At 40.0% G+C, this 14,219-nt stretch overlaps 1 protein-coding gene across 2 annotated transcripts in view; it reads right to left on the bottom strand.

Annotated features, from left to right (window-relative positions):
* CPNE7 (copine 7) overlaps nucleotides 1-9,890 on the bottom strand; it is a 105,911-nt gene extending 96,021 nt beyond the window's left edge. The window contains exons 1-3 of one of the 2 annotated variants that reach the window (XM_069966061.1): nucleotides 9,809-9,890; nucleotides 2,480-2,757; nucleotides 1,886-2,019 (exon numbers count right to left, since the gene is read on the bottom strand). In XM_069966061.1, coding sequence (XP_069822162.1) covers nucleotides 1,886-2,019; nucleotides 2,480-2,498 — 153 coding nt within the window. In that variant the 5' untranslated portion in view covers nucleotides 2,499-2,757; nucleotides 9,809-9,890. Of the gene's footprint in view, nucleotides 1-1,885; nucleotides 2,066-2,479; nucleotides 2,758-9,808 lie in introns of those variants that run through there. The other variant, XM_069966060.1, reaches the window with a different exon arrangement.
* Between the last annotated feature and the right edge of the window lie 4,329 nt (nucleotides 9,891-14,219).

Below are 14,219 nucleotides of genomic sequence, written 5' to 3'. Positions count from 1 at the left end.
GAACAATATAAGTGATACATCATTATGTTCAGTTTCTCTATCACTAGTTTATGCTACCCTTAGATAGGACAACATAAACCTACTGACGGAGTGTCTTTAAGCAGGTGTTGATACCAAATATGTGTACTTTTTTCTACATTCATTATTAGCATTGGGAGATATGGGGTTTATGTGTGTATTTCACTTTACTTATTTATTTATTTATATATTTTTAGTATCTTTTTATTTTTTTTATTTTTTATTTTTTTTTATTGTACCACCTTGGGGATTACATTGTCTGATTGCCTGATGGCAAGCATAATACCGTACATTGCAGTGCTAATCTGGACTGCATTGTATTGTGCCTGTCATAGGCATAACTGATCAGACTCAGCCTTAGCGCTGAGCCTGATCAGCTTCCATAGCCATGACACTGGAGGCCCCAGGGATGCCTCCACTTGTCATATCTACCATCAGGACTGTGCAATCGCTTCACTCAGCCCGATGGTCAACAGGAGAATTATCCCTTTGTTCTACCCTGAGGCTGGGTTCACACTACGTATATTTCAGTCAGTATTGTGGTCCTCATATTGCAACCAAAACCAGAAGTGGATTGAAAACACAGAAAGGCTCTGTTCACACAATGGTGAGTGGATGGCCACCATATAACAGTAAATAACGGCCATTATTTCAATACAACAGCCGTTGTTTTAAAATAACAGCAAATATTTGCCATTAAATGGCGGCCATCCACTCAATTTCACCATTGTGTGAACAGAGCCTTTCTGTGTATTCAATCCACTCCTGGTTTTGGTTGCAATATGAGGACCACAATACTGACTGAAATATACGTAAAGATGCAGTGATCACAGCCTGTATAGGTTTGACTGCCAGGATCTGAGCTTCTGTGACATTATTGACACAGATCAGCAGAGGGGGAATGGCCTGGTCTTGACACAAAGTTTAGACTTGCCCCTTCTGTGATGCAATGTGTCGAGTTATTATAGGGGCATGTCTGAGGGCCAGTGAGCTGGGAAATGGTGGGTATTAAGGGCTTTTCACAAACTAAGTGTGTATCATGGGCTGGCAAACCAGAAGCAGGGTGGGCTGAAGAGAACACAGAAGGCACAGGGAGGGTGAAAGAGGACCCATAAAAAGTTGAAAATGGGAAGATTTGTGAACCTGCCAAATTGCTTGCTTTGGGTGTGAAAATGGGGGATTGGGAGGAAAGAAATCACAGAACATGAATGGTAGCTGAACATTATAGTGTTCACACCTATTTTTTTGTTTAATCATTGTATCGCTGTATAACCCCTTTGATTTTGTACACCATAATAAAAATAGTCTAAATGGTTCTTACAAATGGACAAAATTGTAGCTAGGTGATGTGTAATAATAAACCTGGACATAATGATGACAGATTGTTCTAGAAAGATGGTGCACGAAAGGATCAAATTGATTAAATTGTTAAATTCCTACCAAAGTTCCTATTCGCATGACAGAGATCTTATTATCACCTTTAGCAATGGTTGACTTTTTTTGCAAAAAAAAATACAATTAATACCAAAACCATTAAAATGGAGAGGCAGACTCTTTACCCTTCAAAAACAAAGAACAGGACTCCGTGGTCAAACCTTCAAAAACAAAGAACAGGACTACATGGTCAACCCTTCAAAAGCAAAGAACAGGACTACATGTCCAAAGCCTTCAAAAACAAAGAACAGGACTACATGGTCAACTCTTCAAAAGCAAAGAATAGGACTACATGGTCACACCATCCCTGAGCTGTGATAGTGTAAGGAGTCTTAAGTCATTAACAATCATCATCTTGAAGCTCCTTTGAGAATATACTTAATGATAAAGACCCTATACAAATATTGATAGCATGATAACATATTGGTCTTACCTCCATCCATTGGCCCTGAGACTGCATAAGTAGCAGGACACAAGGGTCAGACTTGTTGAGTGTGTCTCGGTCCAGTAGGTTCTTGCAGCATACCCGGAGTTCCACCTTAGACACACAGGTGGCTGTGACAACGCCTAGGGAAGACGGAGATGCCAAGTCTGAAACCTCATTGACCATCATCTTGCCAAAATACAGTGATTACTGGACAAGTTGTAATGAGAGATTAACCAGTATAGGATGATGATAATAATAATCTCTCCAGGGGTCTGTCAGGATGATGGTGCCTTCTCCATGCAATGCCTGTTCTATGGAATATCTGGACCATGGAAGTTCTCTGTATACCTTTACAATAAATGATCCATGTTTTGTATTTATATTGGTGCTCTATTATAAATTAGGGCAAAGGGGTATAGTGGCCAGTGGCTAATTGGAGGTCAAAGTCCAATGCCTTCAGAAAATATTAATATGTAATATACCTATCTGCTAAAATGATGTCACCAGAGATTTATCATGGCCCCTGAGGTCAACATTAACAAATTGGTGACCTCTGGAAATGTAATCACACAAGACTATGTTCACTAAGACATCACACACCACTTTGCTCTTCCATCATTGTTCACTTGCTTGATGTTCCAGGTTCAATCCAGGTATGGTGCTTGAGATTGGAGATGATATAACTGTATGCACATGTACAAAGTTATGACGAGCAGACACGTGGTTCCTTCACAAGGTGTGATTCCGCTCGATGCCCAAGATGTTGGAGAAGTCCTTGAATATTATAAGATGGAATTGACCACGCACTTAGATAACTCTTAGTTGTGCAACATAGAAGACCAATGTACCAAGGAGAAGACTTGTGAATTTGCAAGATCCTGCAAGGCAAAAAATATATATACAGCTGTCATGAAGCAGCAGGCTTAGATTACATATTAAAGTTGATGCACATCAGCACAAGCTTCCTATAATGAAAGACAAAACACAGCCTTGCCATCCAGGCTGGAACATACTAAATTTGTGTCATTCACAGTTTGCATCATCCTATTTCAATCAATGGCTTGCAGAGCTTATTAGGTTCAATGTCACAGGAATTCTAAAAACTGCAGCTATATGCCATATATATCACCCACTGCTATCTTATTATGCTTTATATGGCTCCTTCTGCACCCTAACAATCTCAAGTAACTTTTTTGTTTCAATACAACCAATTCTGTATGAATTATTAGGTTTAGGCTTTTTTGCACATCTCCAAGACAAGGAGATGTGGGTGCTCTAGTATTATAGTTGTACTGCTTTGGTTGGTGATGAGGTCAGTTCTGTGGTACTTTCAATGTTGCTTCTTGGGTAGAACACCTTTGTAATGTGGCATTTGATGGAGAAGGCCATATTTGATGTAAACATAAACCCTGAAGCACACAGAGGTACAGATGGGGACAATAGTAGATGATGGGCACTATAACAGAAATATGTACTACACAGACATCTAATAGGATTGTGTATAATTCCTTATCTTAATATTAGTCAAAAAGGACACCATAATACAGATAAGTGGAACCAGTTTGACTGGTACCATCAATCAGTATCTTATAGCAGTGTCCCTTAGCTCCGGTCCTCAAATACCTCCTACCGGTCATGTTTTAAGGATTTCCTTACTATTTCCCAGGTGATATATTTATAGTCAGTACATCAGGTATCACCATAGGTCTTCTTTATATGGAATAACCCAAAACCATGACCGGTTGTGACACTGCAGTACAGTGTTTATATTAATCATTTGTTATGCAGGAACAGCTCTATGGTTGAAACCAATTTTCTGCATGGAAATTATGCAGAATAATTATTTCTGTGTCTATGGTGAGGTTATAGATTCATACACATTACCTTATTACGGGGCAATACCATTTTAGTATGTACCGATCCCTAACACAATGCCAATGTAACTGTTATAACATCTCATTGCAATTTGCTTAGATTGGATGAGTTAGAATACCAGGTATAGCCATAGACCGGAGTGGTGATTTTTTTTTTTTACCATTAAATTGTACTGACAGGTAGAGGGCTCATAGACAACTAGATTATCTGTTATATTAAATGCCTTTGGATTGCCTGAGTGAATCTGTATGTGTAACACCACTTTTATATGCATTATAGTCTCTATGGGAATATAGAAGCTACCTGTGGTAATGCCTTGGAAACCAACCCCCTACCCCCATGCTGAGGAATCCCCTCCAGGCATCTGCTGTGAATAAGCAATCCTGCAGTGATGTCAGGGAGAATCCCACAAAGATTCTCACTATGGAATACGTGTACATATCTAAATATATGTAATGTCTATAAATATCTGGACTTCTACAGAGAGATATAAAAAGAAAAGTGAGATCTGATTTTTACGTAACAAGCGGCATGAGGTGTGAGGATGTGTGAACAGCAGAGGAGTTGGATGATGTACATCACAAGTCTCTTAATATGCAAAGGACATGGCAGGAGAAACATATAAAGATAGCTAAAAAAGAGCAAAGTATTAGGGAAAATAATGCAGGGAAATAACAAAGTACAAAGTCATCTTAGAGGGGTATTTCCACATTTACATTTGTGGATTATCTGTAACTTTAAATCAGTCATTAAGATAGGGTCATTTTGGTCACTGGGGGCCCACTACTGAAGAGCACTGGGGAATATGTTGGTGTTATACAAACTACAGGAAATAAATAAAGAATACGTAAAAAAGCAGAAGTGGTAGTCTGTACACTGAGACCCTGACTTGTCTAACTATAGTCATTTTATGTGTGGCACAAATCAGATATCTAGGCACAGATAGATACTGTAGATAGATAGGTAGGTAGATAGATAGATAGATAGATAGATAGATAGATAGATAGATAGATAGATACTATAGATAGATACTATAGATAGATAGACAGATAGATTATATTTGGACATCTATATGCATATTTAATGAATATTTAGGTGGAGCGAGGTTAGACCCTGAGACCCCATCTCTTGTATTGCTTTGCTCCATAATACATTGAACATCATTTTTATTCCCATTTTATATAAAGACGCAATTTTCCCAGCATAGAAGAATTCTGACATGAAGACTGACTGTAGTTACAAATAAATCATCATGACAGCAGATGATATATATGCACCAAACAGGTAGCATTGTCTGGAAAAACAGGCATGAGGGGTGTCAGGTCACAAATGGGGAAACACCTGTAGAACTATACAACCTATGGGATTGGATACACATGTTGAAATACAGATGTGAAAATACTGTATGCAACACATACAAAGGACACGTAGAAAGCTACAAAACATAACACTGTAAAAACATAACATGTGATAGAGATAAACAGAAACATACTGAACAAAATATTGGACACATACGTGAAAACATTCAACACATGGAAGGACAATGAAAGAATATACAACGGGAGGGATAGATGAAGGAATGTGAAGCTCCTGAGACACATGAAGAAACATACAACACAGGAGAGAAACATGAAGAAACATACAACACAGGAGAGACACATGAAGAAACATACAACACAGGAGAGACGCATGGAGGAACATACAACACAGGAGAGACACATGAAGAAACATACAACACAGAAGAGACACATGGAGGAACATACAACACAGGAGAGCCACCTGGAGGAACATACAACACAGGAGAGACACATGAAGAAACATACAACACAGGAGAGACACATGAAGAAACATACAACACAGGAGAGACACATGGAGAAACATACAACACAGGAAAGACACATGAAGAAACACAACACAGGAGAGACTCATGAAGAAACATACAACACAGGAGAGACACATGAAGAAACATACAACACAGGAGACACATGAAGAAACACACAACACAGGAGAGACACATGAAGAAACATACATCACAGGAGAGACACATGGAGGAACATACAACACAGGAGAGACATGAAGAAACATACAACACAGGAGACACATGAAGAAACATACAACACAGGAGAGACACATGGAGGAACATACAACACAGGAGACACATGGAGGAACATACAACACAGGAGAGACACATGAAGAAACATACAACACAGGAGAGACACATTAAGAAACATACACCACAGGAGAGACACATGGAGGAACATACAACACAGGAGAGACACATGAAGAAACATACAACACAGGAGAGAAACATGAAGAAACATACAACACAGGAGAGACACATGAAGAAACATACAACACAGGAGAGACACATGAAGAAACATACAACACAGGAGAGACACATGAAGAAACATACAACACAGGAGAGACACATGAAGAAACATACAACACAGGAGAGACACATGAAGAAACATACAACACAGGAGAGACACATGAAGAAACATACAACACAGGAGAGACACATGAAGAAACATACAACACAGGAGAGACACATGGAGAAACATACAACACAGGAAAGACACATGAAGAAACACAACACAGGAGAGACTCATGAAGAAACATACAACACAGGAGAGACACATGAAGAAACATACAACACAGGAGACACATGAAGAAACACACAACACAGGAGAGACACATGAAGAAACATACATCACAGGAGAGACACATGGAGGAACATACAACACAGGAGAGACATGAAGAAACATACAACACAGGAGACACATGAAGAAACATACAACACAGGAGAGACACATGGAGGAACATACAACACAGGAGACACATGGAGGAACATACAACACAGGAGAGACACATGAAGAAACATACAACACAGGAGAGACACATTAAGAAACATACACCACAGGAGAGACACATGGAGGAACATACAACACAGGAGAGACACATGAAGAAACATACAACACAGGAGAGACACATGAAGAAACATACATTACAGGAGAAGCACATGGAGGAACATACAACACAGGAGAGACACATGAAGAAACATACAACACAGGAGAGACACATGAAGAAACATACAACACAGGAGAGACACATGAAGAAACATACAACACAGGAGAGACACATGAAGAAACATACAACACAGGAGAGACATGAAGAAACATACAACACAGGAGAGACACATGGAGGAACATACAACACAGGAGAGACACATGAAGAAACATACAACACAGGAGAGACACATGAAGAAACATACAACACGGGAGAGACACATGAAGAAACATACAACACAGGGGAGACACATGAAGAAACATACAACAGAGGAGAGACACATGAAGAAACATACAACAGAGGAGAGACACATGAAGAAACATACAACACAGGAGAGACACATGAAGAAACATACAACACAGGGGAGACACATGAAGAAACATACAACAGAGGAGAGACACATGAAGAAACATACAACAGAGGAGAGACACATGAAGAAACATACAACACAGGGGAGACACATGAAGAAACATACAACAGAGGAGAGACACATGAAGAAACATACAACAGAGGAGAGACACATGAAGAAACATACAACACAGGAGAGACATATGAAGAAACATACAACACAGGAGAGACACATGGAGGAACATACAACACAGGAGAGACATGAAGAAACATACAACACAGGAGAGACACATGGAGGAACATACAACACAGGAGAGACACATGGAGGAACATACAATAGAGGAGAGACACATGGAGGAACATACAACACAGGAGAGACATGAAGAAGCATACAACACAGGAGAGACACATGAAGAAACATACAACACAGGAGAGACACATGAAGAAACATACAACACAGGAGAGACACATGGAGGAACATACAACACAGGAGAGACACATGGAGGAACATACAACACAGGAGAGACATGAAGAAACATACATATAGGGACATTTATCACATGGGGGACACATGCAGGTAGACTCAGCACATAGACACCTAGAATATAATGGAGACATGAAGAGCTGTGATGGAACACAGTGGAGACATAGAGATGTGACATAACCCATGGGAGACATGTAGAGATGTGACAGAGCACAGGGGAGACAAGTAGAAATGTGAAAGAACACAATGCAACACTATCTGAATGTATCCTGTTCTCTGAGTCATAACCAGTGTTAGAACAAAGTAACAGTGAGTCACTGACAGATCCAAACAGTCAAGTTATCTATTATACAGGATTACTTGTAGTCTTAGAATTACAATGCACCCACATTAAATTTACACCCCTTTAAATCACTTACATGTCACTCCTTTTTTATATAGTCTCTGCTTTAGACTATGTTCCCACAATGTAAAGATAGGGACAAATATCAACTGTTATTCATGATCATAATCTTTACATTAATTTTACATTGGGGGAACACAGTTGCCCAGTTACTGTGTTTTCAATCCATGTGGTTTTGGTTGAAAAAAAGACTGACCAAAAGACGGAAAATACTATGTGTGAACATAGCCTAATGCTGGATACTCCAGCAGTGTAATATTACTATTTACCTCAATGTATCCCATCATTTTAGCTGTAACCCCTATTCCTATGAATTCTGTGATGCATGATTATTCCCTCTAAGCTTATTGTGTACCCCACTCATCACTTTTGATGTATTCTGTACCCCAATTCTCACTATATTACTATGTACCCCAGTTCGTTGCCTCATGTAATGTACCCCAGTCTTTATTCTTATCTCCATGGTATCCTGCTGTCCCCACTTATCTCCTTCATCTCATGCTGCACCTTGCTCTTAATATTTCAAGCATTTTGTGCCATTTTGTCCATCGTCATAAGTCCTACTTATGTCTATACTTGCCATCTGGGGTGCCACGCTGCACCCCATTTCCTCATTTTTATTTCTATTAGGTATTCATCCATCTTCTTTCATCTCCCCATGACTTCATGCTAAACCTAAGGTCTCTCATTTTATCTTCCTCATGCTCTACACAATTTTCTCTGCCCTCTTGGTGTACCTGTACCCCAGTTTCATCATCTCTCTTGTGATGTACCCCACATGTCAGGCTGCACACAACTTCTTACAAATAACTTTCCCCTCTGATACTGTATCCTACCTCTTAACCTCATCTCTTGGCTCACACTGTACCCCAATCATTCCTCATATGAGACTATACCCCAATAATCCCTCTCTCTTTTTCATATAGTATCTCATTTTGAGAGGAGATCATATCCTGCATAAACCCTCTTGTTACTCTGATCTCCATCTTTCTATGTTCCCATTTTTTAATATTCTCTCTTTGTCTTGGCGTCTTTTTACTCCCAACTCTCATACCTTACCCCATCATACCTGAACCCCATTATCGCATCTTCAGCATATCAACCAGAATACCTTTTTCTTATGCCATATGTACTTCTTATACCTTGCAGCACCCCACTTCTTACTTTTTATATTTCTCATCTCATGCTCTATCCCCTCCTTGCTATTATTTCCTTCATCTTCTGCAGCATAACAGCAACTACCCTGACTCTCAACCTCCCTTGTTATTCTTATACCGTACTCTACTATTGGTATATCTTGCAGTTCATGCTGTACCCCCTATACTCAGAATGCAGTGTCATAATACTTTGAACCTCTTATCTATTGAGCGCCCCTAATCCTTGAATACAACCCCACTACTTGTTTTAAACTTGCTATCTAGAATCCCCCCAGCTATGGCATCTGTAGTGTTTTTCCTCCATCCACCACCCCACCCTCACCTTACCACATCCTCTGCACTCTTTGTTACCCCACAGAACATCCTGCAAAGTCCCCACCCTGAGCCATCTCCTTCCCACATCCAAATGCAGACAACCCAACTCTCTCATGCTCTGACTTCTTAGGATGGTTTTCTTGTGGTTTTTAAGAAACCTCAAATCTCCTCCTTATATATTCTGCAAAAAAAAAGAACCAGAGAATATTTGTTGTGCAGCCCTGCATGTCCTAGGTCTGGCAGCAGCATAGCCCCCAGTCTGGGTGCCTTCTTGGTCTCACCTGCTTTGCCTTTGCCTCTTGGCTTGCAGTGATGGTCAGAGAGCTGATCTGCGCTGAGTAGCCTGCTCGCTCCTTGCTCTGGATTCCCTACACTATCGCACTACTTGCACTTGCTGCTGTTCACCCATAGAGGGAGCCCTCACCTACACTAACTCTTTCACTGCCGTGTATTCCCTGCTCAGCACATCCAGCTCAACACCCCCAAGTGTGGAATTCTGTCTTGTTTAATCATATCCAATGCTACCTGCTCATGCACTCAGCAGTATTCCTGATCTGTACAATCTCACCTGTGGCATAAGGGGGATTACAGAGACTGGTAAATCATTGCATGCTATACTATGGATATACTCTAACACATTTATTCCAGAGGGGAATATCTCAGTAATATGGTGCCATATGCAGACCCTTATACAGTATAGTACCCCAGGGACCTTGTGTGTGGCTGGGCAGGCTCTGTACTCACACTTCTGCACATGAAGTTTATAAATCACAGCAGTGTTACATGGAGGTATATCACCAACTGCTCCATAGGTGGATATTGCTTCCTAGTATTTACAGGGGTTATCCACATCTACTGTATGGGACTGGGTGCCAGGGTAGAGCAGTTTGTAAAGCACAACTTGTCCATTGACTGCTGCTTCCTCATTGATATCTGTTTAGTCGCCTAACCAGCAACTCCCTAACAATGTTCTAGGTTTAGTATTTGCTGCTTTCTTTAATGGGACAGCAGCAGAATATTCACACTTACATCACATTATATACATACATACATACATCACATTCATTCATTCATACATACATACATACATACATACATCACATTACATTCATACATATACATACATCACATAAACATATACATACATGCATCACATGCATGCATACATACATACATACATACACACATCACATTACATACATCACATAAATACATGCATACATACATGCATCACATTACATACATACATACATCACATTACATGTATACATACATACATACATACATACATACATACATACATACATACCTATTCACTTGCGTGGAGCTTAGCTGCAATACCAGACACTGCCTATAGATAATGGTGGTGCTGTTTCTGGTCTCATATACCTTATAGTATCTTATATTCTGCAAAGTTAGCTTCAATCTTTTTGTGTAAATGGACCCTAAGGCAGGATTATTCATTTAGTAAATAACCTAATACACCTGTGGGTTAAGGAGTCCTGCTCCTATTACACATACAATTATCCCACTGAAATCATCCGGTTTTCTATGTAATGTATAGACATGCCAGGTCCCCCCAAGACAATGGAAAATGCTTATTTTAGCTGCTCTGTGCTAATTGATAAGGGTCCTGAACTAGGGGTCCCCTCTATTAGCATGTGTCCAACTTTTATTGAAGGGCTTTTCCAGTTTCAGCAAATACATATTATTATGTCTGTGAGCCATTATCCAGTTATCCAGTATGCTTTCTGTACCAATTCCTCATCTATAATTTTAGATTTACTGTCCTTCCAAAGAAATGTGGATAAAAATCTGTGCAGGTCATATACTGAAGACATTGGTGCTGGTTCCTTGCAGTACACCCATTAGATCTGAGTCTTGTACTGGGCTGAGCATCTGTGTACTCATCACACCACCAGGATAGGAAGGACAAACATTGAATGACAGCAGGAAGAGATCCTGAAAACTGAAAAGAATTAATAAAAAAAAGTATTTTGAAAAATTGAATAAATGTTTATCATACAAGTACTGTATTTTCCTGCCTATAAGACTACTTTTTAACCCAAGAAAATCTTCTCAAAAGTCAGGGGTCGTCTTATACGCCGAGTGTCGTCTTATATAACAGGTGCTGAAAAACTTCGGAACTTGACTGGAGAATCTGCGGTTGCTGCATAGAGTGGGGGAGCTAAAAAATGGCCACATCCCCGCCGTATGCAGAGACGCAGGGCAGAACAAGCTGCAGGCGTCCAGGGTATGGAAAAAAGAGATATGGTAGAGTGGCGCTGTGCCCAGAAAAACAAACCTCTTTAACCCGTCTGGCCGCCCTTGTATCCTACTTGTATTACTGTACCTCCTTATCTGCCCCTCAGATCTCGCTGCTGCCTGATGTTTTTTTTATTAATTTTTATTTGGTGTGTGTTGGAAGAGGGGTAGTCTTATACAGCGAGTATATCCCAAACTGTCGTCTTATACACCGGAAAATACGGTAATTAATTATTTGATTTTAATTGACATACTAGTGCTGCCTGAGGTGCTGAAATGATGAGGTATAAAATCCTTTTTTCTGTGAGGCTGAAATGTCTAGGAGGAAGACCAAGCTGCTTGACTGCCACAGCATTTCTCCTGTCCTGGCTCTTCCTCCCTGCCTTATATAATGCTTTGGAACCGAATCTGGACTTTCCCCTGTTTAAAGCCCACTACAGCTAGTGCCGCCTAAGTGGTTCCAGGGGGTCGGAAGTAAATACAATAAATTTAGCTAATACCCTTATATGAGGCTATGTTCACACACAGTATTTCTGACAATAATTTTTCAACCAAAACCGGGAGTAGATTAAAAACACAGCAGCTGTGCAAATCTATCCAATATAATTTGCCCTGTCAGTTCTACTCCTGGTTTTGGTTAAAAAATACCATGCATGAACATATGCTTCATTCCCTCTTTTTGCACTCTCAGGGTTAAACCAAAACTGACTTTCCCAGCATCATGTTGGCCTCTAATACAAACACAAGAAAATTCTTAATCTCCATTACAATTATTCTGACAGAAATGTCCTATTAAGTGCAGTTCTGCAGCTATGTCTCCACTTTCTGCACCACGCTCTGCATACGATCTATATTTCCTAACTCATATGGTTATTTAATCTAATCTTTTATTACCCCTCAGTGGATTTGCATTGATTTCACCATCTCGGTCTCTTTTCAGAGCAAATTAACCAGTCACTGCTGAGAAATAGACAGAGATGACACAAGTCAAGCCTATGTTAGTGGCTGAGGTAAGATTTATAGGGTTAATAAGGGAAATATTGGGTTTCACATTATCTATTTCACCGGAAAAAGAAAAGAATACAATGTACAGGCTACCTAAGCAAAATCACTGCAAATTATCCCGCTTCTTACACATACCATTTATTATAACTTACTAAACACTTTCCAACAACAAATGCTGAAATCCATAAGAGTGTGACAATACTAAAAACCTATATAGGCCCCCACATATAGGTGGGACAGGGATCACTGTGCACAAATTGCAAACAATGAGTAAACAATTACATACATACATTTATACATACATTGATCCCAATCGATTCCTCCTCCTTTTCCTATTTCTTTTTTACCTGTCATATTATTTGTCTTGTATTTCAATGCAAGCCATATTATTACCTATGATACATCCAGCTTGACGCCATCTTTGTATTGGGACTTCCCATTTGCGTGTCATATTTGACTTGAGTTCCATATCATTTGACTTGATTTTTTTCCACAGATACATTGGTGGTCTTGCCCCATAGATCTTTGTGAGTGTGTGGGGGGGGGGGGGGGAGGGGGGGGGGCGCTGTTGGTAATTTTACTTTTGTTTTTCTTCAATAAAAAACCTGGATCACATATAAAGAATCACATAACTTGTATTGAAAAAAAGTAATGCACTAATCCAACCCCCCCAATGCCTCCTCATGAATAATGAGGTAGCGCCCTGCAGTAATGTCACTCCGGCCTCTCATTAATGCAGAGTGCCATATGAATAGTCATGAGGAGGGAAGGGCTGTAGTGCCACCCCCAGTGCACCTACTCACCTAATTTACATATCAATACAATGTCAGATTTAACTAAAACATCTGGGGGTTGAAAAAACTACCTTCATTATCAGCATCTCCTGCCCTATGCGAATGGAACAGAAGTTAGAGTCTCCAAACCTCCTGCCAATTTCCCTTTAAGGGTGGATTCTGCAAGTATAATTCCGAGAGATGTGTGAAACCTGCCATACTGTTGGCTGTACTCTCACTATTTCCTGGTAATGAATCACTTAATATGTCTAGGATAATACACTTAACACTGAACCTGATGATTACATTAGACAGCTCTGAGCGGGAGGCCTCAGTATTCAATTCACAAATCTGTTTGGAGACCTCCACTATAGGTTTACTGCATGTTAAATGGATAGGAATAAACTGTGGTGTGCCATATCTCATCAACATAGTGGTCTCCAACCTGTGGCTCTCTGGTGTTATATAACTTCAACTCGCTGCATGTCCAGACAGCCAAGACTACTACTGTAATAGGACTGTCGTTTTTGAAGAAATAAGACATTAAATTATACATAAGCCTTAAGCAGGGCCGTATTAACAGCTGCTGCTGCCCTAGGCAATAAACCTGAAGAAGCCCCATCTTGGGGAGCGTGGGGGAGAGTGGTTT

Source organism: Dendropsophus ebraccatus, chromosome 4 (genome assembly GCF_027789765.1).
Source record: "Dendropsophus ebraccatus isolate aDenEbr1 chromosome 4, aDenEbr1.pat, whole genome shotgun sequence".
NCBI lineage: Eukaryota > Metazoa > Chordata > Amphibia > Anura > Hylidae > Dendropsophus > Dendropsophus ebraccatus.
Note: the sequence above shows the minus strand (reverse complement) of the source record. Positions and strands in the feature narration are given on the sequence as shown.